General features: G+C 44.3%; 1 protein-coding gene across 1 annotated transcript in view; it reads left to right on the forward strand.

Moving 5' to 3' along the window:
- Window positions 1–24626, forward strand: part of tmem164 (transmembrane protein 164) — a 27211-nt gene extending 2585 nt beyond the window's left edge. The window contains exons 2-6 of the mRNA XM_008290090.1: window positions 12362–12411; window positions 16079–16145; window positions 18172–18250; window positions 19194–19294; window positions 23189–24626. Of these exons, the coding sequence (XP_008288312.1) occupies window positions 12362–12411; window positions 16079–16145; window positions 18172–18250; window positions 19194–19294; window positions 23189–23395 (504 nt within the window). The 3' untranslated portion in view covers window positions 23396–24626. The remainder of the gene's footprint in view (window positions 1–12361; window positions 12412–16078; window positions 16146–18171; window positions 18251–19193; window positions 19295–23188) is intronic.
- The last annotated feature ends 1800 nt before the right edge of the window (window positions 24627–26426 follow it).

Raw genomic sequence — 26426 nt, forward strand, 5'->3', positions numbered from 1 at the left:
GGAACAGGACGTCATATTGGGCTTCGAAAAACCCAGATTTTTCACAGTTTTCCTACATTTTATAAAACAAACTACTAATTGGTTAATTGAGAAAATAAACGACAGATTAATCGACAGTTAAATTAGTAATTAGTTGCAGCTGTTGAACCACACAACCTGGGAGTCAGAGTTAGCGAAAGGCCGACTGACGCAACCTATTTTCACCATCGTTGCAACATGAACATGTGCAAGAAACGTATTCAGAAAGACCGCCTGAAACACAATGAACATCATTTTATTCACACGTGCCATGAATTCACACTTTGACGTATCAGGTGGATCCGTGGACACGTCGGCCATCATTTCACTCCTGAACAGTTTTATCACACGTTGTAGATTTTCCTCCTGCAGGGCGAGTGTTTCTTCTTGAATCAAAGGTTACGGTGTACAGTACCGGCATGTTGTCCCTGTACACCTCCTGACTGCCTGACCTTCACGGTACATGATTGCGTGCCACAGGTCGCGACAACAGATCGCTGGCGTTCTAATGTATTCATCATACTGATGAAATACGCAGCGCGGGTAATATCGATGTGTTGCTGCAGATTACACGACGGCGACCGGTGATGAATTAGTGACCATGATGAGGAAGTGACTGCAAAACGACCTGACTGTGTGGGAACCAAGGTCGATATATAATCCACCGTTTTATGCTTGTTGACGCTTGAGTGTGGTCAGAGGAAGACACGAAACAAAGTGGGGTTTTTAAAAGGAAGCTGCATAATCCTCATTTCACTCCTGAAACCACTTAATGTGACAGAGTTATTCTGGAGGGGATTGCTTCTGCAGGGATTGACTGCAGGCGTTCGTATGTTGCCGGTAATAAGAGCAGAGGCTTGTCGGAGCCTGACGGTGCGATATGAGAAAACACAGGTGGAGCCAGCAGTGTGTTGTGCATTGTTGCTCAGACGAAGGTGATGCTCGCGGGCTGGGCCGAGCTTTGTTCTTCGAGAGGAGGACTGGAATGAGCTTTTAATACGCGTCGCATATTTAGCAGTTTCATTCTTCTCCGAGCAGCACACTGACTCACTTAATCAGGACGAGTTCCTCATGTTGGATCTGCGGCGTGTGGGTGCGGTTGGTACGCTGTAATCGCTTTCAGACAGGGTGGAAATCTCACATCAAAACATGTAGCAGGGACTGCCAGGAGGCTGTTTTCCTGTTTCCATCGGGCTTGTTAAGCATCTGGAAATGATAGCGAGTCCGACATAATGAGGAGCTTTATGAGACATTTTATTGGCTAAAAAAAAAAACTTCTAAGTTCTGTAAAGTTCCCATGATGCCCGGCGAGATGTGCAGGATCGAGTGTTGTTGAAGTTGGTCCTTGAGTCATCAGCAGAAGCATCGACTTCACTGTTAAAGAGGATATTAGCACTTGAATGCCCAGAACGCTGATGTAATTGTCACAGACTGTGTCATTTTAGGTTTTGTTTACTACAGCGTTCGGTCTTGTCATGATTGAAGTGTTTGTCGGTGGGGAGAGGATGCTTCGTCATGTTCACACGTACGCATCACAAGCAGCAGCAGGCGAGCACAAGGTGAGAGAGTCCCACAGCGGGTGAAGAGTTCAGCGCGCCATGACTGATGAGCGGATGCCTCACATCTGACAACACAGATGTCTGCTACGTTTTCCGCCGCCACGCCGACGGACGTCCGACTGATCACCGATCGGTCGGCTGGCGTGCGTTTAAGTCCGGTGGATCAGGGTGGGGCTCCTTAAACAAACACGGCGTGGAGGGATTAACGCGACTCTTAATGGGCGTCATTGTTAGAAAAACAGACAAATGATTTTTCTTTAGGATCAGTGATGCTTCACGGTTGGAATCAGAACAATGATCTTGATTCTCAGTCATCTGTGACACAATATCAGTGTGACTGACAAAGAAAAATACCTCTAAAAGGCAAAGTACACATTTATGTACTGCATTGTGTGTATCATTAATATCCATTTTAGTAATGGGTCATTTAGCTAATTAGCTCTCTGGTTCCCTTACTGTCTCCTCTCTTTTGATTTTCTTCGTCTTTGCAGGTTAAAACAAACCTCTGATCACTTTGCTTTCATGCATTTGATGAGTGACACCGTGAGTAGTTATAAAACACTGGTTCAAGTGAGTCAAACTGATCGTGGGAATCTGTTTAAAGTCCCCAGCGTGTTAATAACGTGTCGTTTGAAACCATCAATCAACTCCTCAGACTGTGAATTTTGATGGCTTTTATTTGATTAGCTCTTAAACTTAGCTTGATGTTTTTAGGCTAACGAACAGTAAAGACAATTCAGTGCTTTGTAATATACAGTGTATGTTTTTTAATGATTTATATGGCTTGTTGCTACATCTCTACAGTTTCCTGTAACCCAGCGCTAGTAAATTATATTGAGAAGTCGTTAAACTCGGCGGCTGGGTCTGGAGCGGACTTGATGACGGCACACCAGTGTCTTTATTTGTTCTTTCTTGGCACAGCCCAGCGACAGACTGATGGCAGCATTAAGATCTGATTGTTTCTGTGATAACTTGACGAGGTGCTCGCCAGCTGCACTTTGTCACCCCGGGGCCTCCATCGTTCGATCGGTGGGGCCACAGATGTCGGATGTTGCTGGAAGCTTTCCAACCAAAACGCTCAGCTGGAAGTTTAAACAACATCTTTCTCGATGCATCGACAGCGAAATTGTTTGGCAGCTGATTACGTCATCGATTTGTGTCGACAGTGACGATTACTTGTTGCATCCGTTGTGATGATGTGACTCTAGTTTAATTGTTAGGCAAATTTATTTATTTACTTTTCTTTTTTTTAAATGATAGATTTGTCCCAAGAAGACGAAGAACAACATGAAAGTCCGGATGTTAGGCCTCATCTATCTCATGTTTTTGTGCCATAAACCAGATTTTACACAGCTCTGGTGAATGGTTGATCTGTTATCGCTGTAGAAATGCTGTCCATCTTTATTGGTTTGGAGGGATAAAGCTGTTTAAAAAGTGACAGTCCTGCAGTGTGGTGTTTACGGTCCGATCACTCATCACCTGATGCAGGACTCTACACACTGATAGGTGAGTTAACTACCTTATCAGGTGAACTTTCTTCCCTCGTAGTTCTCGCCAGGTATCCTGACGGACGCGCCGAGCTCTTTAAACAGAAACAGATTGAAGATAAATGTCGCTGCAACCTGCAGGAAACACGCCCTCTGCAGAACAGGATGCACGCAGGTTGCAAGCTCGCCTGTAAACCGAAGCAACACTTTGCTCACAAGCTGCGTGCGTTGAGTAAACGTATCGCAGACGGTGTCGTCATCGTTGCTGCGTACAGCCACATTCACTACATCGGCCGACTGTTGACTCAGTTCTCCATATCACACTGATTGCGGTACGCTGGATTACTTTATGACTGCACTTGTAAAAAGGAAGCGTTCCTTATCAGTAATGAGGTCTGTTAACCTATAAAGAGACCATTGATCTTTATTTTCTAACAGTTTCCAGTCAGACTTTCATTTTAAAACTTCTCAGCGATAAGAGTTTATTGAGTTAAAATTCATGCGTGTGAAGTGCATACTTTCAAATCTACACAAACAACGCCGTGTTTACCCGCCACGTCTATACGAGCCACTTGTTTGTTTTCCATCGGTTGTGTACTGTGTTTTTTTTTGGAAGTGGTTTTTCCAGTTTGATTAGTTTTACTGCGACTCACTGCCTCTACCTGTATGATCAGGTCTGTTTCTGCTTTTATTTTTCATTTTTTACACTCGACTGTAAACAGACGGCGTTACGTTCCAACCTTCAGACAAGCTGTGAAATTAACAGAGAGAAACAACCATCAGAGTTAATTGCGTCTGTAATGCTGCGACAACAGCGGCAAGCCCGGTTTGACCCATAACCACGGTCATGAATGTGAAAGTGTTTTATGAGTGTTTTATTGGTGCTGCATAAGCGAGTGTACAGTTATGATAAGCGAGGCTGCCGACCCTTCACATGGTGACGGAGCGTTCCTGACTTCTGTCCTCGTTTCTCCTCTTTATTTGAACGTTCGCTGTTCAGGACCGATTCTTACGTGCGATCAAGTAGATAATCAGTAACGTGTTGTTGTGAAAATTAAAGCACAAAACTTTATGTAGATTTCTTTATTTATGTTTTGCATATGTTTAGTTAAATTAAACTGGTCAACACTTGCTGCTGGTGACGTGGAACCAATCAGACAGGGCTGTGTTGGATTTTTAAATTTATATTTTATTGGAAATTGTTGTTGTTGTGTTTTGTTTTTTTAACCCTCCTGTTATCTTTGGGGTCAGTTTGACCCCATTCAGTGTTTAACATCTGTAAATCAGTCACTCACATCGTTTTTTTCTGTTTTATCTGAAAGGCTGTTCACACAGAAACTTGGGTGGAAATTTTAATTCAGATATTTTCTGGAGGTTTAAAAGATGTCAGTGAATTTGAAGGTAATAGAGGGTTAAAGGAACAATACCACTAATCGGGACCTGATGATCGATCTGACTGATCATTTGTCGAACTTGTGCAATTAGTAATATCACAATAACAATAAGAAGAAGAAGAAGAAGAAGAAGAAGAAACTTTACTTATGGAGCACTTTTCAAAACAAATGTTACAAAGTGTTTTTCAATAAAGATGAAAATACAATAAAATTAAAATACAATAAGCACACAGAACAACTGATAAAAGTAGAAAGCACACAAATAAAACTTAAATAAAATCAGGAAAAGCTCTCCGATAAAAATGTGTAAGCAGCAGGTCGACTCAGGCATGCTAACTTAATAATAATGATAATAATAATGATAATAATAATAATAATACTCATATAGCGATTTTCAAGACACTCAGACGCTTTACAAACTACTTGTAATTGTAGTCACAAGAAACAAGAGGTCTGTGCTTAGTTAGTTAAACAATAAAGTGTGATTAAAAAATAGAAGCATTTCAATCCCTTTATTTTCATAATTTGCTTTTTTCTCCCCATCTCCACGTTTTCCAGTTTGTAGCAGAATCTGTAAAACACAAAAAAATTATGTGTTCTTTAGCACAACCACTGACTCATCTGTGACCAACACCAACAAATCTGGGACTTTTTAGGTGAACTGCAGCCTGTGTTTGGATAGATACGAGCAGATAGGAGGCAAATATGGAGATACTTAAAGATGTAAGTAGTGAAATTTCAATAGCATGTAGGGCCACTGTTTTTTGTAGATTTGCTTACCCCCGGGGGAAAATGTTCCACGTGTCGATTCTGGGTCTTTTCAATTCTTGTAAAACGAATAACCAAAGAAATTCAACTTTGATTTATTCGTTTTTATTTTACCTTTATGGCATTATGACTGTCAAACAGCTCAGAGGACATTTGTGACTTCTCTCTACTTGTAGCTGTGGTGATGCCGTTTCCACAGAGAGCTTCATGCTGCAGAGAAAAATGAGCCCACAGTGAGTAAAAACACGACAGGAACACATTGAGGAAGTGCTTAGTTGTCAGAGGTTTAAACGAGCTGTCTGGAGCTGAGCAGCGTGCTCACCTCCCACCACACGTTCACTGACATTTGTGGCCTTGGGCCTGAATATCGGTTACGTGTTGCCTGGATGTTCACACATTTGTTGCCTTTTCTGGGAGCATGAAGTCCCAAGACGTCCAGATAAGAGGAGTTACTTATTTAAGATAATCATGTGCTACACATTTGGCCCGCTCTCTTGGTCCGGTCACATGTCAGACCCTTCAAGGAAATGATCATAAAAGCAGAATATGTCACAGATTTTACTGGGTTTATAAAACGATAGAGAGGTGTGGGGTTGCTTTTTGGCAACGAACACGGTGCAGAGATGTTTTCTTCTGATGTCTGGGGCTCAGATTTAGTGACATTTCTATTCCACCTCTCATGTGTGTGTAGGAATGTGATGTGCGATGCAAAGCCTTCCAACTTAAGGTAAAATATGAAATAACGGATGCAAAGAAGATGCAAATAAAATCAACCACAGCTGCAAAACAAGAGTGTTTTTGGTTGCTGTGGTAACACGTGGCACACAGTGTAACCGAGGTAACCCACCACCCATCGACCACACGGAGCCAGCGGCTGAACCTGAAAACAATACTCCAAGTTAAACCCTACAAGTGTTTGCTGAACGCCGCCGGATTAGCAGCGCAGCCGAGGAACAGACCCCGCTTAAGCTTCACACGCATCCGATCGATTCACGCTGCATACCAATATCTTTGGCTCGTCAATTCCAACGAGCTCGCTGGTGAACAGTCCTCTAAGTGAGCGTGCTTCAGCGCTGGTAGTCCCGACGCTGTTGAACACTCGGTCAGGAAGCCGCCACATTGAGCCTGACGCCTCTGGACCAGGAAGCAAAGGCAGCGTTTTCATTCAAATGACCTGTAATTCATATTGATAAGAGATCAAGAGAATTTAATGAGCTCCTGTAGCTTTATTGAATATATCGCAGGATGAATTCTGCAAACATTTAAAGGACTTCACACGAGTAATCTGAAGCAGTGCATCAGTCCCTTCAGCTGAGGCGACTCTGCATACTTAATGTAGCTGCTGATAACACCGTGGATCACAAATGTGTTATCTACCTAATAAAAGCCAAGGACCTTCTCTCTGAATATATACAGCACTGGATTACACTTAAGCAGTGCTTCTCACTTATAAATAAGATCAAGACTTCGTGGGCCAGCATCTCGCACGGGGATTAATCTTAGTTCTGGACTGATATGGCCTTTTGAATTAGATTAGCTCCGACTGGCTTCCTGTGGCATTTTTTGGATAAGGCCGAGATTTAGTGTCGTCACAAATTAACTGAAGCAGTTTCCGCAGAGGAGCAGTAGGTGGTTTGAGATAACAGCGTGTCCGCACTAACGTATGGATTGTGTTTCACTGTTTACCCGCAAACGCCACCGATCAGGCGAGTAGCTACTGACTAAAGCAACCTGCTCAGTAATTGGTATGAAATCTATCTCTGAGGGAGTTCTCGTGTGCACAGTGAACATGCTGGAGCCCAAACTTTGCTGTCACACACTGGAAACTCCCATCTCTGTGTTCATGCATTAAAACGACCTGCCCAGGACTGTGTAGATCCCCCTCATGATGCCAAAACAGCTCCGAGGCATCCTGTGGTTTCAGGCACCGAGAAATCATCAGCAGATCCTTTAAGTCCTGGAGGCTGTGAGGTGGGGCCTCCGTGGATCGCACTGGGGTTTCCAGCCCATCCTGGATCAAACTGAGATCTGTGGGGAATTTGGGGCACCTTTAACTCTTAGTATTATCCTGATGAGAGAGGGCACTGGTGACGTACCATCCATCCATCCATCATCTAACGCTTTCACCTCTGTAGGGTCATGGGGGGCTGGAGTCTATCCCAGCTGACTCAGGGTGAAGACAGGTTCACCTGGACAGGTAACCAGTCTATCACAGGGCTACACTTAGAGACAGACAGCCAAGCACACTACAGACAATATAGAAACACCAACCAACCTCAGCATGTCTTTACACTGTTGGAGGAAGCTGGAGAACCCGATGAGAACCGATGCTACACGGGGAGAACATGGAGACTCATGGGAACATGGGAGTCGAACCCAGGACCTTCAAAATGTGAGGTGACAGTGTTAACCACTTCTGTGTTGCCCCGATATGAAACGAAACTAGCATTTTTGAATTTTCATTTAAGAGGCTTTATTGTCGTCTTGCAAAAAAAAAAAAAAAAACATCAAAATTTAGTTTGGCTTCTTATTTGCGGCAGCCGATATGATCACAGTCCAAGATAAACGAGCTAAAAGGTGACAGAAACAGCAAACACTCCACCAGAGTGCAAAAGAGCATCTGTCCTGGGAGTGTTATGACTCCTGCAGCAGTCTCTGTACATCCATGGGGAAAAAACTGCGCTCCAGTCCATTGGCCCGGCCTCTCACGACCCTGAGTCTGCCAGAGAGGAGGCTGGTAAATAGTGTCCTGGGAGGGCGGGGTCATTCTGGATCTTTGTGGCCCGTCAGAGGAAACGACTCAAGCAGATCTCCTCCCGGTGTGGGAGTGTGGAGCCAACGATCCACTGAGCCGTCTGAAGTTGTTTCACCCCCGATGCCGTGCAGCTGCCACACCGCACATCCATAGGACGGGACGCTCTCCATAGTGCAGTGGCGAGGGACCTCCTCATCAACCAGCCCTCCTCTGTCACCGTGATGCAGCGGTCAATCCGAGACGAGAGAACAGACGTTGGCAATTAGACTTTACACAAGTTATTTCCTAATTTCTTGCTTATTCACGTAACAGCGAATACTTTGCGACTCCTTGCTCCTTTAGAATATTTGTTTCATTAGTTTTTTTTAATTTGTTCAAAGCTGGAGACTTGAGGGCTGCGTCTAAGTGACTGTTGTGTAATTGGTTTGATGTGTCTGACATGAGACAAAGGATCCAAGTGACAACATCTCACTGCCTCCGACATAATCCCAAACACAGCGCACAATGGTGGCTGACAGTAATAATCCATCTCAGGAATGTGCATGGGCCAAACGCAGCTATGAGCTCTGACAACAGACCCAGCGGCACTGACGGCTATTGTCCGTCTGAGCGTTGCGACCCTTTTTGGAAACAGCGAGACTTAAGTTTTATTACCAGGAGCGCCGGTGCGACGGGCAAATATGTCCCCCTGTGATAGTACATCATGTAAACTCCAGCAGGGAGTGAGATGGAGAGTGAGTGATTAGAGTGGAGGGCTAATGCGAGGCTCTCATCATCATAACAACGCAGGACGGGGACAGTTCTGCGCAGGATGTCATCTGCATGTGTCCGGCCCATATGTCAGCTCGCTCTTGCTGGGCCCTTTGGTGCCGATGAAACCAACGATCGGTTCATTTTTCAAAAAGAAAAGATCATTCGGGGCCTCCTGCGCCGCTGCAGTCCCAAATATCTAATGAGGACAACTCAGACGAGGAAGCAGCAGGCCTTCTCCATCCAGCAGGAGAGGCTCCCAGAGATGCTGCAGAGAGAGCAATGCTGTGTGTTCTGCCCTCAGTGTGGTCCAGCATTCGCGTGGAAAGCTGCCAACTCGACTGCAGACTTCAAACATAAAACACGACAACAGCAGGAAGCATTAACTTTACAGGGAACAGATGAGCTGATAACGGGTGATTTTCATTATTCAAACTTGTCCTCCAGGAAATCGTCCCCCCGCCACCATCGTGTAATTTCTGCTAATTTCTTAAATGCACCTTGAGGAGGGAGAAGAGAGGAGAGGCTCTGGGAGGAGTTTGGAGTGAGGCAACACAGGTGTGTCCTACGCAGAGCTCTTTCATCAAGCGGTGTAAATGTGGCACCGTCGTTGGTCTCAGGTTGGCTTGACAGATGGTACAGGTGTGTAGCACATCAGGAATAACTGCCACCGATGTCCTGATGGTACTTCATGACCTGTTTCCATAGAAGAAAACATCAAATTAACAAAGCATGTAACAGTTAAAATGAAAAAAATAAGAACACTGTACGAGGTGTGTCAGAAAAGTTTCAGGACTGGTGCCACAAAAGACATATTCCTAGTAACCCCCCTGGAGTCTAACCCACTTCCCCAGCCTTCTCTGCTGCCGCCATGCAGTCCTGGAAGGATTCTTCAGGGATCCTCCATCGTCACAGCCATCTTGATGTCGTCCACGTCTTCAAAACGGGTCTCCTTGATGACCCCCTTGAGCTTGGGGAGGAGGAAACAACCCCACGGAGCCAGGTGGGGTGAGCAGGGAGGTTGCTCCAGCACGGAGATGTTCTTCTCAGCCAGGAACTGTGGGATGCTCAGGGCGTTGTGAGCAGGTTGTCATGGTGAAGCAGCCACAACTCTCACCTCTTCTCGTGCACTGAACGAAGCAAACAAATCTCTTTGTAGACGAGCTGGTTGATCGTCTAAAGGGGAAACTGGTAGTTTGGGTTTGAAATCTATCTGTTGTGACACCAGTCCTGGAACTTTTCTGACACACTTTGTCAATTCAGACACGAAAATTGTAAACCGATTTCCTACCCGATAGTCAACCACGTTAAAAATCAATAATCAGTTAATTGTTAAAAGGAATTATATGTTTTTCAAATGCTGATGTAGCCTTTTTTAACCAGCAGCCTTACTGTTTAATCAGCTCACTTCCATTAAATATTACAGGAACAGACAAAAAAAAAACACAAGGTATTTTAATTGGCACAGCATCTAATAATTACCTCACCTGAGCAGCTGTTCAAGGTGAAGATGGGCTCACTCTGTGCACATCGGCGCTGTCTGGAAGCCATTAAGCCTGAAGCCTGAACCTCTGCAATGCTCTCAGCCACGCGAGCATCGTGCCTTACATGGAACTGCCTGTATCATCTCCTTTGCGATTTGCTGCCGTATTAAAATGGTAAATCGTCTGCACTTATATACCAAAGCGCTTTACAGTGTGTTTCTCATTCACACATTCATACACCAATGGCGACAGAGCTGCCATGCAAGGTGCTGCCCGCCATGGGGAGCAACTTCGGGTTCAGACAGTTGGACTGTGGAGGGACGGGGGATCGAACCTGTGATCAGAGGACAACAGCTGCCCTAAACACAGCAAATGAGCTGCGGTCGCATCCCAAGCTGCATTTGTGATTTAAGTCGTACTCCTGATGTTTGTGCTCCTAGAATATTTACAGTCACTGTGGTGCTACTCGTGAAAAGATGTTCCAGTTGTTCTAGCTATCCTGTACCCTGTGTGTTATGAATATTGCAGCCTGGTTGTCTGAAGACCATTGCAGAGAAGGAGGAAGTGGCATCTGCTGAGCAGAATAACCCGATTTATGCCAGCAACATGATCTCTTCTCAGATTCATTTCGGACCTTTTGAGGCCGCGGCGCCGAGTCGTGTGGTTTCATACAGCTGCCCTGCTGCATATGTGATGTCAGCATCGTGGTGCTGCTCTGTGCAGCCATCAGGCCCACAGCGTGCTAATTTAATGTTAAAAACCTGAAATGATTCATCACTGACGGCGTGGTTACCCTGTAGTGTGGATGGGTCGCAGTGTTTCTGACGGGAAATGCACACTGTTGAGTCGATTATTAGTTTCTCCGGCAAGCGAGACGTTTTCGTGTATTGTCTCACTCTGATGACTAATCTTCACGAGTTAGAAGAGTTTGAAAGTAAAAGTCCAGAGAGGGTAAATGCATTATCATAATACCCACTCGTATTTAAAAGTTCAGGATGATGCATTTTCTAAAAGTTTCTGTTACTTGGACCATCTCTGCTGAAGTAAACTCAGTTCTGTTCACGCTGCAGATTCATACACGTTGATAGATGTACAGCAGATCAATCTTCAAGACGTATCCAACCCCCCACCTCCAAAAAAGAAAAGCCCACGGCCGGTGGGTAGTTGTACAACAAATCTCAGGTCAATTGCTTTCTTGTAATTCTGTTTCCAGCCTTCAGGCAAAACCAGCTTTTTCCTCGTGTCAGATGGTGTTTTAAACCAATCCATGTTCGCAGTATCCCTGAGTCACGGTGCGCAGATTGCAGGGCTGAGTTGTAACCGGCCGACTTTCTGATATAAATATTTCTGACAATGGAAAGGTATTAGAAAACCATTTCAAACTCCTTTTTTTTTTTCTTTAGAAATGAATACTTTCAAACAAAGCATGAGCCGCCTGCCTTTGTAGCCGTGAATGGGATTTTTTTTATGAATTTACCCAGAACTCTGATTATTTCTTGACTTGCAGATTGTTTCAGCAGCTCGAAGTCAGGCAGTAAAACACACGAACGCCAACACCTGGCAGCAGCTGTAATGCTTTCAAATTCCACCCTAATTGCATGACGACCCCCCAGAGGCCCTTCCTTTAACTCCGTCCATCCATTATCTATACTCCGCTTAATCCTCACTAGGGTCATGGGGGGCTGGAGTCTATCCCAGCCGACTCAGGGTGAAGGCAGGTTCACCTGGACAGGTAACCAGTCTATCACAGGGCTACACTTAGAGACAGACAATTAACCTCAACATGTTTTTGGACTGTGTGGGAGGAAGCCGGAGAACCCGGAGAGAACGGGGAGAACATGGAGACTCCACGCAGAAAGATCCCGGGTGTCCTCACCGGGACATGAACCGGCAACCTTCTTGCTGCGAGGCAACAGTGCTACCAACTGCTCCACCTTGCAGCCCCTTCCTTTAACTCTTTCTCCTGATTTTAAGCAAGAAGCACCTCACCGTTACCCTCTGTTCAAGGCCTCTGCTCTTATTATATTAGTGCAAACTCGTTTTCTTGACTTGCAGCGCCGGAAGCTCCTCAAGCTGCTCTGTAATGACCGTAGGAGTTAAATGCAATAATGCGCTTTCTCTTTTCTCCCTGTGCTTCACTCTGCAGATCTTCCTGCTGGCCTGCCCGCCGTGTAAAACAGCAATGGTTGTTTTTAGGTGAGTATATTTACCCCGTGGCTCGTGTCTGTCTTTAGTGTTTTAACCTCAGCTAAACTGTTAAAAATGTTTTCGACAACGTAAAAGGGCCACAACAGAGGCTCACCATGAACCTGCCACAGGAGCTGCGTGGTGCCAAAGTGAATATTCAGCGTGAACCAAATTAAACATGGATTTTGTTTTCATATAAAAAGCAATTGCCGTTGATTGTAATTGCGAGCAGGCTTCGACGGGGTAAAATTGGGTTTTCACAGAGGTTTTTATTGAAATGCGTTTGTTTGGGTTTATGGTCTCCTCAGCAGCTCCTCTGGTCAGGCCTGTTAATTATTCAGCAGAAATGACTGTGTTTGTTGCCGGCGGGAACGCGATGTGGGATTGGCTCGGACATAAATACGAGCGGGGGTCACTTTGTGCTCGCCGTAGCCCACGGGTGGAGCGGCACCGGGAACGATGAGCGGCGGCAGGTTCATCAAGGAGCCGTAGCCGGGCTCCACCTGAAATGGAAAAGAGAAACAATCTGAGTATCTCATCTCACGATCAATAAGATGTTTAGAAAATAGCCACATTCATCATGTTCTTTCTCATAGTTTGGCATCAGCTGAAGAATTTACTCGTTTATGTAAAAAGGGAACCGTCAAGGTAAACCGCCGACAGCTTGTGTAAACGTGTGTGAACGCGAGGCTTAAAGTTTTAATCCTGAACGATTTTAATGACAGTCTGCGGTTGCCGCGGTAACAGGGAGTGCAGTTTACACGAGCTTTGTCGGAGACGCAACAGAAGGAAAACCGGTAGAACTGTTGGAGTTAGTCCTGATGCAGATGTGGGTCAGTAGTCGGCCTTGTGCTGCAACGCAATGAGCAGAAATAAAAGCAGAGAAGTCGTCGTTATCCGCAGCTCTTTATCTTTTTGTGTTTATAAACTAGTCTGTTCTCTCCTTAGACACAGTTTTGATAAAACTCGTGGATGCGTCACAGTTAAAGAGCCCATGTTCTGCTTCATCTCCATCCTTTAGTGTGTTTTTTAGCTTTATTGCGGCCATAAAAGGTTGTAAAAGTCCACAACAAAGGGAGGTACTGTCTCCCACTGCTTCCTACCTGCCTGTAATACTTCATTTGAATTCCAGGCTCCTCTTCTTGACGTCACCTCGTAACACATTTGCACAGCAGCGAGCTTGAGCCGCCCTCAAACGAAGAGTGTGCAGCAGCCTCACGCCGATATCGCCTCGCTACACTACAAATAATCTGGGACTTGCCAAGATTTAAAATCTTATTTTTTTCACACTATAGATAATTTGGCTTGTTTTAAAAGTTATTTACTCATTTTTAGTCCTTGATTTTACAGCACAATTTTAAATTGAGCATTAAAAATCTTAGATTTATCAAGTAGAATTTACTTGCTGCATGGACAGATAATTTCACTAGTGTTAAGTCATTTTCTTCTCAGATTTAGTGTTTATATCTTATATTTGGGCTACCCTTTTTTTTTTTGCAGTGTAGAGATGCTTCTGATAGAGTTGCAGTCGTCCTCAAATGTATTCATCCCCTGCCATTAAAGAAAAGACAAACTCACAAAAGTCACTCAAATAACTAGAAAATAAAAAAGTAATAATAAATAAAAATTTGCTAAATTACAATTTAGTGAAATGAGATGCTGCTTTGGAATTACGGTTGAAAAGAATAATTAAAAAAAAAAAAACTGTCCCGGATAAATTAGAGTTACAGAAAACACCTGATTGGCTCAAAGGGTTGTTCAACTAAATATTAGTTTATGGGTCCCATCATGCTTGTTTGCTTGTTGTTTTTAAATATTTCTGTTGAACCACAATTCAAAAGCAACATCATGATTTTCATTACATTTTTATTTATTATTACTTTTGTCAATTTCAACTTATTTCAGTGACTGAAGCTGTTTTTTCCTTCTTTACTGGGAGGCTACGAACACATCTGTACGTCTCTCTGCAATCAATACAATTTTCCTTTTGGGCCTTTAAAGTGCCAAGAGACAGAAGGTGAGAGGAACTGCTGCAGCAACGGGAAGTATGAGAAAAATAACACAGCTTAGAACATTTAAGGTTGTAAATGTGTTGTTGTAGATCCCATTTAATAAACCTGTAAATGAGCATAATATGGGATCTTTAAAGCCATCAGTTAAACAATTTTAAGAAGGAGGTACAGCAGATGGAAGTGTTGGCTTTACATCTTCCTCGTCTTTTATAAATATCCAATCTGAATCCAGTGAGGGACGGCAGACTGTAGCAGAAACTATAAAAACAGATACAGATGGAACGTAAATACATGAAGCCAACAAACTTCAGATATGGTAGGAAATGCACAGATGAGCATGATTTCTATCGCTTCTTGTGTTTTCAGAACTCTGATCTTTAAAAAAAACTTTACAGTACAGCCTCCTCTACATGCTAAACGCAGCTCCTGTGTCGGCATATTGTGGCGTCGATCAAACGCACAAAAGCAGCATCTGTATTCAAGAACGGGACGGCCCTTCTGTCTTAAGTAGACTCCTTTCTGCTCCTCGTGTTTGCACGTCAGGCTAAACAGCTGCAGGCGCTGCGTGAGGAGCAAACATATATTTCTATCTCAGAGCAACTTGAGGGACTTTCAGCTCCACATCAGCGAATAAGTCGTATGTAGCGGCTGAAATATGGAAATAGATGCAGCGTTAGAGATTCAGGTCATGGCCGCCGTATCGATCGTGATAGAGAGCTACACATCCCAAAAAGTTATTAAACATATCTTCCAACACATCGCTCGCTAATGATGAGTAAATGTGGTGAATCTGAATGACTGTTTTTTCCCGAAAAGGTACCGAAGCTCCGTCCCCGCCGTCCCCTCCGCCTCCCAGAGCGACGGCCGGGCTTATTTGAGCTGACAGTCGTACGGCTCTGCTGTTTTCTCAGTGACCTTGGCTGTCACAACAGTTATTTTGGCTCATTTGACACAAAAAAAAAGCATTCGGAGGTGATAGATGCACACTTTGACACGAGCTCCTGGGCTTTTTAAACGTTATACACGGTGGCTTTTAGAATAAATCTCGGTGAAACATTTCTTTCCTACATGTCGGACCGTGTACAAGTGAACTGTTGCACTTCCCCTCTTGTCTGCAGGAGTAGACAGGCGGCGTGTGCGCTGAATGGTGAGTGAGCCGGAAAAAAGCAGCAAATGTGTGCCGAAATACACGTCATCCAGATCGTACTAATGACCAATGAGTAGCTAGAAACCGCTGATTTGTGTGAATCACGACGACGGCGGCAGCAGCAGCTTGGTGTGATTTCTTAATGGCTCGTAGTCTCCAAAGCGTGCACATGGATCGCCTGAAACATCACTGACCTGACTTCTCGCTCCCCGCCAGGAACTGACCCTGCCAACGAATAAGAGACAGCTGCTGCTAACAGCATCAGGGAGGGCTCTGATTGGGTTTCAGTAACGTGGAACAGAAGCTCCCACCTGTTCCTCTGCGCTTAGATCAGCACTAATTGATTCAAGCTAATATGTCAGTAATGCAATGATGCATGAAGTAATTGTTGAAAAAAAAAAAAGTTCCTGGGAGTATCGGGCAGATGTGACGGAGGGCATGGAGTCGATCTGATTGAACTTTCTTTCAGTCTGACGCCATTTTAAATGTCTAAAAGCTTCTTTTGTTCCGTTCTCAGGCTGCAGGTCCACATGTTGAACGGGGCGTTGCTGGCTCTGATGTTCCCTGTAGTCAACACTAGACTGGTAAGTAGCCCCTTCACACGTCGCTCCAGGTCAACAAGAACAGGTGCCTTGTTTCGCTTTTGGTGGCAGCTCGGCGAGAAGAGGAAGTGTTACCCCCATAGACTGTATAAAAGATGGACGTAGCTACCGTGACGTCACCCGTTGGTTTCTGCACTGAGAAAATGAAGCCAGGGTTTTGCTACTTCCTGGTTGACATCTTGGATTTTTGGAGCCGGTGACGCAAAAATCGTGGGAGGGGGGCGGAGCCATAAGAGCAGTGATTGGTCAGACGGATTGAGAGGCGGGCCCTCTCTGCCCGCCCACATTTACCGCTTTCTGCTCGGTTCGTCTGCATCGTCGCTGCCGACTGTCAATCAAGCCAGCCACGCCCCTTGCCCCACAAAATGTTGACGATTTTTTTTTAAAATTCAGTATTGATTTATTTTCAGATTGGTCACCTGATCTCTGGATTTGACCATGAAAACTAATAAGAAAAAAATCCTGAGCTGTAGGAATGCAGTATTTCATGATCTGTGATCACTTCTTTTCCAATTCCAGTCTATGGGAGCCAGGGCTTTTTGGAGCCAGCAGCTAGCGGACGTAGTGATGTTGCAGGTTTTTGACACTTCTGGGTTGGCTTCATTTTTCAGGGCTGGTTGCTCTGTCCATCTTTTATACAGTCTATGGTTACCCCCCCTCAGCTCAGATTTGTTTAAAAAGACATTTTATCTCGTCAAAACGGGGACGCTCACACAAATGTGATGTTTAAATAAGTGCAGCTCTTCTACTAGAGGAGACAAAACGTTGGACTCAAGTGGCAGGAAAGTGGGAGCTTGATTGATGATGGAAATGTGCTGTTTTAATGAAGGAAGTCTGAATCTGTTCGCTGGACGCTTTAAATTCTATTTGCTTCGATGAAATCACACTTTGGACAGTTTGAACTTTTAAAAAAAAAAAAAGCCAAGTTTTAGCGTGTTATTCATGAAAATCAAAATGCTATTGGTTGGTTTGCAGTTGTTTTACCTGCCGAGGGAGTTTTCACACGTCCTGGCGATTACACTTTACATCCCCCACCCTCGGCTGATGCTGATGCTGCAGTCATCCATAGTTCAGTGTCTCAGCTGCAAACATCACAACCTGATCGTCATCTCAGGAGACTTTAATCGTACGTCGCTCTCACTGCCCAACCGGAGGCGGTGGAGCCTTGGACCTGCTGCATATGACTTAATTATTGTTATTTTCTTGTGCTTTCTTTCTGTTTTTGGATGCTGCTGTTTACAATAATTTCCCAGGTCTAGGATAAATAAAGTCTATTCTAACCCAAGTGGAGGTTTTATCTCCTGTTCCCCATCAGATAAAGGGGGAAAAAGAACTTCTCAAACGAGGAAGCACGACTTTAAAGCACTGTTTTGCATTTGTTTTAGATCAATAGACATTTTGTTCCTGGTTAGCTTTCCTCTTTGAAACAGTTCTCTCGGCACAGAGACGTGTGAGGAACGAATACAAACTAGGCAGCGACAATGGAGCGGCCGGGTTACGTCAGAACCTTGGAGGTCTGGTGCACATTTAAACAGCACGATTAAGTTTATGAAGCACGGACGTCTGACCTTATTGTGGACACAGATTCTGCTTAATGCATTTTATCTATTATGTACGTGAACAATAGCCGTCTCCTATAGCTATACAGCAGTTGCCTTTCTCAACCTGATGTGTCTCAGGACCTACATTTCCAACATCTAAAGAAAAGAGCTACGGGCCAATTGAATTTTCACATCCTCGTGCAGACTTTGAATGAGTCGCACGCCCTCCACATGTGTGCTCAGCGATTCGCTCCACAGAAGGTCGCGTCGTCCTTCTCGTCGAGCACAGAAAAACCCAGATTTGGGCGGATGACTAAATGTACGTCACGCAGACCTTTTTTTTTGTGGAAAGCATGAACCGGCCTGAAGCGAGTGAGATTTCATCTCAGCAGTACGTCACGAGCGGCTCTTCCCTTAATAACGCTGGAGAGGATTCAAAATGTTTTATTCTCTGTTTCCTTCCTCAGCTTCCCTTCGAGAAGGAGATCTACTACATCCAGCACTCCATGCTGTACCTGGTGCCTCTTTACCTTTTCAGGAAAGGAGGTAGGCGGCGTCCACACCCGTGTTCTCTGCACTCGCACAATCACATATCTTTCACATGCCGGCTAAGCAGAGTCATAATACCGCCTCTTGTTTTGTCGCTGGTGTTGGAGATGGTACCTGCTTCTTTTTTCTTTTTCTTTGTTTGTTCAACCTTGGTAGCTGTTGTCGTTCATGTAGGAAGCTTATAGTCTTCATGCCACTGAAAAGCAAATGTAAAAACTCTCAAGACAAGAGCCGTGTACAAACATATTTGTTGCTCCTCTGTGTCCAATGAATGGATCCCACGTCTCCGGCAGCTACAGGATGCAGATGCAGAATGTACACATTAGCAGCGGCAAGATCAGGAAGCTTCCTGAGGACAAAACACAACTAAGTTAGCCTGCAGATACAACGTCTCTGCAGCTCCGTTACTGTCCTGCACGAAACAGCGTTCATGATTAGGAACCAAATCCTGCAGGTTGGAGGCAAATACGCAAAGAAAGAGTTACTGTCAAGCTTGATGATTTATGGTTTTAAAAGATCAACACCAAAGATAAAGATTGGAATACATTCACGAGGTTTGGTTCTTATTTGAAAAGTATGCTCAGCTGGTCGAATGCCAGACAGAAATATGTAGGCTGTAGAGATCAGAACTCTGCCAGAAGAGCTTCATTGTTCATCAGTAACGTAACGCTGGAGCCTGACAAAAGGAAACACTCGCTTTTCTGGGGAAGCTGATACAATGAGAGCAAACGCGATGCCTCCCCTGGCGTTACCTCAGCAGTGAGGAAACCGGAAAAGCCAGTTCGACACCACATCCTGCTGCCCGCTTTTCTCCAGCTGCTCATTTAACTGATGCATTAACGGGGAAGCGCTCTGTAGGATTGTACCGGTGCACAGTGTTGGAACACAAGATGTGTGGTCGCGGTTGAGATTTTTTTTTCACAGGTGATTCTCGTTGCAGGTGTGTACAAGCCCGAGCCCCTGGGAGACATGTGGTGGGCGCTGCTGTCCACCGGCCTCCTGTTCCTCTACCACTTCCTCTTCTTGCAGGTCCTTGGCCTGGTAAGACGGAGCCCTCTGCTGGGCTTTATGTGTCATGTCACCGTGCAAAGAACATGTTTGTCGTGATCACACCATCGCTGGTTTCATTTCCTGTAGCTCAGACGGAGTGAACAGGATTTAAAATGACAGGACAAGAAAAGCACCGTTAGTCAAACTGATAATGCACATTTCTTCTGCTGAAGCTGAAAACAGGGATGTGCCCAAACAGTCACCAAATACCGAAGCACTGACATGTAGATGACATATTATGAGTCTGACCGCTCAGTCTGGTCGTGGGCTTTGGGTTGGGACTGAAAGAATGAGATCACGGATTAGAAGTAGTTTGCTTTTAGGGTGACTCAGCCTTCAGTCCAGCATTTATGAAGATCCTGTATGAGCGATTTGGTTCAGACAGTGAAAACAACACAGAGCCATACAGTTTGGAGAAGATAAAAGAATCATTTAGTAGAATGAATATATTTTTAACAACATTTAGATTTTAGGTACTGATGGATTAAATCCTTAAAAAACCTTCAAAGGTTGCTGCACGACTGTTTCATGATGTGATTGCTCTGAGAACAAACAAGCTAATGTCTGGTGGTCTATAGTGTGAGCCTGAAGGTGAACACAGAAAGATCACGAGAGCAGGATGATCAGACTGGCTGCTTTGTTGGTTTTCTATGTGACCGTGTCATTTAGTGTGTTTTTATGCTACACACTGAGCCTGAAAAATGAATTCATCCTGTTGACAGAGAGACACACGGACGTTATTTTTAGACTGATTAGGTTTCATTGTCAGGTTACAGTTGTGTAGCTCGAGTGAAATGTGTTACAACATCCATCCATCATCTACACACCGCTTAATCCTCACTAGGGGGGCTAGAGTCTATCCCAGCTGACTCAGGGTGAAGGCAAGGGACATCGTATCGACAGACAACCAAACACACTCACATTCACACCTACAGACAATTTACAATCACCAATTCACCTCAGCATGTTTCTGGACTGTGGGAGGAAGAACCTGGAGAGAACCCACGCTGCACGGGGAGAACATGCAGAAAGATCCCGGGTGTCCTCACCGGGACGCAAACCGACGACCTTCTAGCTGTGAGGCGACGATGCTAACCACTGTTACTATTACAACATAAAGCATTAAAAAATAGAAATAATCTCAGATTTACTTCATGTTTAAAGTCACTTCATGGCTATGACAGAATTACAACACAGCACTTTAAATCATAAACTTAAAATATGTTGTCATGTATATTTCTCTATTATTTAATCTCACGATAATCTATTTGTGTGGTTTTATCGTTAGTGTAGCTCAGAGACTTAATCAAAAAATATCTTCAGGCGTTGAATCAATTAAAATACTTTGTTCAGTCACGCCCTCGTGCGTGCTTTACCTTTAAAGCATGACAAGCATGTGCACATACGTGTGCTGACGTGTTGCGTAGCGCTGACGTGTGAACACATTCTGCTGTGCAACAACATACATGAGCAGTGGGACGAGAGTTCACATTTCACTACATGATTATTGTGGCTGAAAGAAGTCGTAATTATCATGATGTCTGTAGGACATTTCAAGTTGACTTACTTATTGTGGGTTTTGTCTCTTTCTTTAAAAAAAGAACTCAAACTACAAGCCCAGAGAGCGTATACGAGTGCAGTCACAATGAGTGGAAAAAGGCAAACAGGGGAGCTGATAAAAGTCCCACAAGGCCGAATATCTGCAGCGTCATTGTCAGCTGAAACCACCGACCGTGATAAAGTGCACAAAGCCTGAGATATCAACATCTGCTCTGCACGGGTTCAGATTGTTCTAAATGTTTACCTGCTCTGTAATGCCGTTATGATGGTTGTAGACGCCGATACGGGTTTCAGGGAAATCTGCAGACCTTTCAGAGCCGCTCTGCTTTAAACCGACGCCGGCTGAATTGTCACGGTTTTTTCAGAGCTAATAGCCTCATTTCTGCACCTTGTTACCTCATACTGAATCCCCCGTTTCATAACAATCGGTATTATTTTGTCCTCTCGCCGCAAATCAAAGTTAACAGCACAAATGTGTCCAACACGTATTAATCAGCTTCAGCTCAGGACGGAGTTTCTGACATTAATAGAAACACAAAGAGGCCGAATAGCTTGATTGCAGCGCGGCACAGACGGATTAATGAAGCTTCACTGTTTGTCTGTGTGATGTTATGAGGCCGCCTCGGTTTTCCAGATATCAAGACCATTAAACAATAAAGCCGCTTTCACTTATGAACTCCTTTCTATCAGTCTGGCGGCGACTTCACATGAGTTTCACTTTCACGAGTCACATCAACAGACTTTTCTTCCACATTCACAAACCCCCCTCGTCTCATTCGCTTTCCTCAACAGCCTTAAATCTATCCGGCTACAAAACGTCCATAAAAATATAACTTTACTGTGAAAACAACTCAAACTAAACCGGCCAGTCATGGACGTAATCTGTGTTGTTCTTCACACTCTGCATTAACAGAAGTTTAGTTTATGGCTTCCAGCTGTTTGTAGGAGGTTGTTATCACACCGTTTACATCTCTGTGAGTCACACTTGATCAGCTGGTGGAGTCCTGAGCTCCGTCACAGCTGCCAGGATGTTTTATTATTGTTGATAAAGTAATGATTTAAATATCATCGCACATGGACGGACTTGTGGAAATCATTAACTAAACTAGACTGTTTGTTATTTTAGATTTAGTCTCTTTTCACTTTATTGTATATAATGCTTTGTGTATATAGTACTTTGTTTAAATTATTCTTATTTCTAGTATTCTTATTTTTATTCTTATTTGCACTGCTGCTATTGTCGTGTTCTTCCACACAAGTTTCGTTGTACTTCTGCACAATGACAATAAAGTCTCTTTATCTTTATCTTATCTTTATCTTTATTTATAAGTAGATTTTAAAATACAGATAAAACCAAACAAATCCAAATATCTAACCAGAACAAAAGGAAATGACCACAATGCAAAGGATTAAAAAAGAAAAACCAACTTAGTAAAATATATGAAGAGTTAATTTGCAAAAACAGATAAGTCCATCTTCACAAACCTTCAGAAAACCCATTTCTCTATCGTCTACCTGAGACAACATCAATCAAACTTGAGTTATCTCTAGTTTTATGTCATTTCTACTGAGTCAGATCCACTCAGCTTCAGTTTAATAGATATCATCTCAAGCCAACAACAAAAATTTACAAGTTAAACAAGTTAAAATCTACAAAAATGGAGTTATCTGTTTTTGCAAATGAACTCTTCATATAAAGAACAAAGTAAAATAACGAAACCATTCAGCAGAAGGCTGTAAAATAAAATAACGTTTTCAGTAAAAGAAGAAACTGACATCGATCTGGGAGGGAATCCCAGAAACATACAACAAAACCAACTTGCAGTGAAGTCCAGTCGTAGAAGATTTATTTGCTGTCAGCTTGTCCTTCAGGTAGTTTGTTGGAGCAGAGATCCATTAAAATTAATGATAATAAAGAATGTGCTAGCGGTGGTTAGCGCCGTTGCCTCGCAGCTAGAAGGTCGCCGGTTCACGTCCCGGTGAGGACACCTGCGTGGAGTCTCCATGTTCTCCCCGTGCAGCGTGGGTTCTCTCCGGGTTCTCCGGCTTCCTCCCACAGTCCAGAAACATGTTGAGGTTATTGGTGATTGTAAATTGTCCGTAGGTGTGAATGTGAGTGTGCTTGGTTGTCTGTCTCTAAGTGTAGCCCTGTGATAGACTGGTTACCTGTCCAGGTGAACCTGCCTTCACCCTGAGTCAGCTGGGATAGACTCCAGCCCCCCATAGTGAGGATTAAGGTGTAGAGATGATGGATGGATGTGCTGAATCTCACTATCTAACTGGATAATACTTTTCCTCAACCCGTCTGTGTTTGTCCTCCTGCAGGCCACCGAGGTCAACCTGAACAACATGCTGTGTCCGGCCGTGTCCGATCCCTTCTACGGGCCTTGGTACCGGGTTTGGGCGACGGGCCACCAGACCCTGCTGACCCTCATCCACGGGAAGGTCCTGACACTCCTGTCCCAGTACAGCGGCTCGGCCTGCAGATACACGCTGGACACACTCCGACTGCGCGGCAAGAAAGTCGACTGAATGTCCGCAGAGATGCACTCAGACGTAGCCTTTCACTCTAAATGCCTGCTCTTACATCGGACTTCTGTTTTTGTTTTTCTTTTCTTTTTTTTTTTTTTAAACCTACATTTTAATGCATCTTTTAAGATCTGTTTTACTGAGTCAGACTTCCAGAGCCAGTGAATCAGTGTGTCATTCTTTTAGTTGTCGTCGTAGTTGGCTTGCATACGGACTTGCATGCACAAATGTAACGGGCATTTTTAGGGCTGGTAGTATCGCGGAGTTGGCCAGATTTAGATTTAATTTTTCCAGAAATACGTGACATTCGAGCGGGGGGGAGATTTCTCGAGCTGCCTTTTTTTGTAAACGGACAGAAAGCGGGAGTCGCCCGGATGTCGCTGCTGTTTGTTACACTTTCAGTTCTTTACGTCATGCTAGGTCGTACGTTAGCGGGTTGAAGCTGCCGTTTTATTCGTCTCAAGTGCATTCTGAAGCAGATGTGAGCCGTCGTTAAAGTTTTTGCTTGTTTATAGCGCCAGGATTTTTTGTATGATCACCTCTCAGTGTTGTCACGACTGAAAATAGAAACTTTATGGCGTTCCCACTTTGCTACACACCTAAAAAAATAAATTTAAAAAAAAAGCAAGCGCGTTATTGTCAGTGGCTTCTCCGGCCTGTTCGGATCATTCCAGTTGCGATAATCAGGGGACACGAGGACGTATCACATGCTGAGATTCGGAGGATGTGCGGAGCTACACTGGGATGTTGTTGTTGTTATTACCTCTGCCATGGAGGATGTTGTTTTTGTTTTTGTTTGTGTTATTTTTATTGTGATGTTGGACCACATTCAGCGAGGTAGAACCTTGAGCGCATCCTGGGCTGGAATCGTGCATCATGACACTTGAAGAGAATTTCTCGCCTTTGTCGTCGAGTTAATCTCGCGGAGCATCCCCGAGTCACTCCACTGCAGCTGCATCCAGTCACACTCCTAGTTTTGTACAAATATAAATCTGCATGAAGTCTCTGTGGGCGGTCCGTGGGTCGCCCGCTCCACAGAAGGTAGTATTAACTAACGCTGATCATGGGAAGATGTCAGTCACGGTATATATCATTTCAAGTGTGAGGGCTGTGTGTGTGTATTACTGTAGCATATTCTATACGTCACTGTAAAGAAGGGAGCAGAGAAACTTTTGTATTTCTATCAGTTCAAGTGTGTGTGTGCTGTATTGACAATAAAAGTGATTTCAGTTGAGCTCTTTGTGTGCATCGAGTTTTTTTCTTTTTCATTCACACCTACGGACAATTTAGAATCACCAATTAACCTCAACGTGTTTCTGGACCATGTGGGAGGAAGCCGGAGAACCCGGAGAGAACCCACGCTGCACGGGGAGAACATGGAGACTCTATGCAGAAAGATCCCGGGTGTCCTCACCAGGACGCGAACCAGCGACCTTCTACCTGCGAGGCAACCACCGCCCTACCTTGCAGCCCTATACCAGGAAGTCCCATTGAGATTAGAAGTCTCTTTCACAAGGGAGACCAAGGTAGCAGCCATACAAAGTCAAAAAACTGTTGTGTTGCAAATGCATGGGTCAGACGTGGCCATCGGACAGGGCACCGTCTGGCACCGTGTAGTTCAGGGGTCTCCAATCCTGGTCCTCGAGGGCCACAATCCAGCATGTTTTAAATGTTTCCTTCTTCCAACACACCTGATTCAAATGATCAGCTCATCATCAAGCTCTGCAGAAGCCTGATAGCGATCCTGATAATTTGAATCAGATGTGTTGGAAGAAGGAAAACATCTAAAACATGCAGGATTGTGGCCCTCGAGGACCAGGATTGGACACCCCTGGTGTAGTTCCTATAGCACCTCCTCCTGCATTCTTCTTATGGGATGGAAATAAAGTAACGCTGGTTCAGCACGTTGATCAGAGGTCTGTGGGACTAGGGCTGAACAATTAATTGAATTATCAAAATTGTGATATCCTTCCATTCATCATCTATACACCGCTTAATCCTCACTAGGGTCATGGGGGGCTGGAGTCCATCCCAGCTGACTCAGGGTGAAGGCAGGTTCACCTGGACAGGTAACCAGTCTATCACAGGGCTACACTTAGAGACAGACAACCAAGCACACTCACATTCACACCTACAGACAATTTACAATCACCAATTAACCTCAACATGTTTCTGGACTGTGTGGGAGGAAGCCGGAGAACCCGGAGAGAACCCACGCTGCACGGGGAGAACATGGAGACTCCACGCAGAAAGATCCTGGGTGTGACCTTCTAGCTGCGAGGCAACGATGCTAACCACTGAGCCACCTTGCAGCCCAAAATTGCAATATGGAGAAGGCAAATATCCAGTTTGCATGAGCTGCAATGTTTTAACAAAAAGTGAAAAAGGTCAAATATGTCAGAATGTTTGGTTTCAGATGAAGCATCGCGGTGCTGCAGAGACCCTCCTGGTCTGTAGATGTTCCCAAACATAAGGAAACATGTTTGTTTGTTTGTTCCAGCAGCAGAAATGACATTTTTCTTTCTTTGTCTATATTGTTTGTTATTTTTGGATGGAAAAGAAATTGCAATCCCTCTCAAATCATGACTCATCCCAAATCCAAACTGTTCGCTGTATAATTTATTGTTTTGCATTCCGTTCAGCTCCGTGTTGTTTGAATCTCTCTGACTGTTTGCTTCAGACTGCTGCAGGATGTTGCTGCTCCGTGTCTCCATTAACACAGTAAACATGAATTGACAGCTGGTGAATAACTTGGCGTCGTAGGACGCCCGCTTGCTCGCCTTATTGCAAACAGTCAGATGAAGAGATTAGAACTATTAACGTGTCTGTACGCTGAATATGAAACTGGATCAGCAGCTAAGTGAAGCCGTTTGGCTCGATTTGCACACAGGCTTGAATCAGGAAGGAAAAAGGAAGCCAGGCTCTGCACTGAAAGCACCTCGAAAACACATTAAGTATTCTGCTAATTAGTGAAATACATCATCTGCTGTTAATTTCATGCAAAATAAATGTAATGGGGTAAGCAAAACTGACT

The sequence above is a fragment of the Stegastes partitus genome, unplaced genomic scaffold (genome assembly GCF_000690725.1).
Source record: "Stegastes partitus isolate 25-593 unplaced genomic scaffold, Stegastes_partitus-1.0.2 Scaffold655, whole genome shotgun sequence".
NCBI classification, from domain to species: domain Eukaryota; kingdom Metazoa; phylum Chordata; class Actinopteri; family Pomacentridae; genus Stegastes; species Stegastes partitus.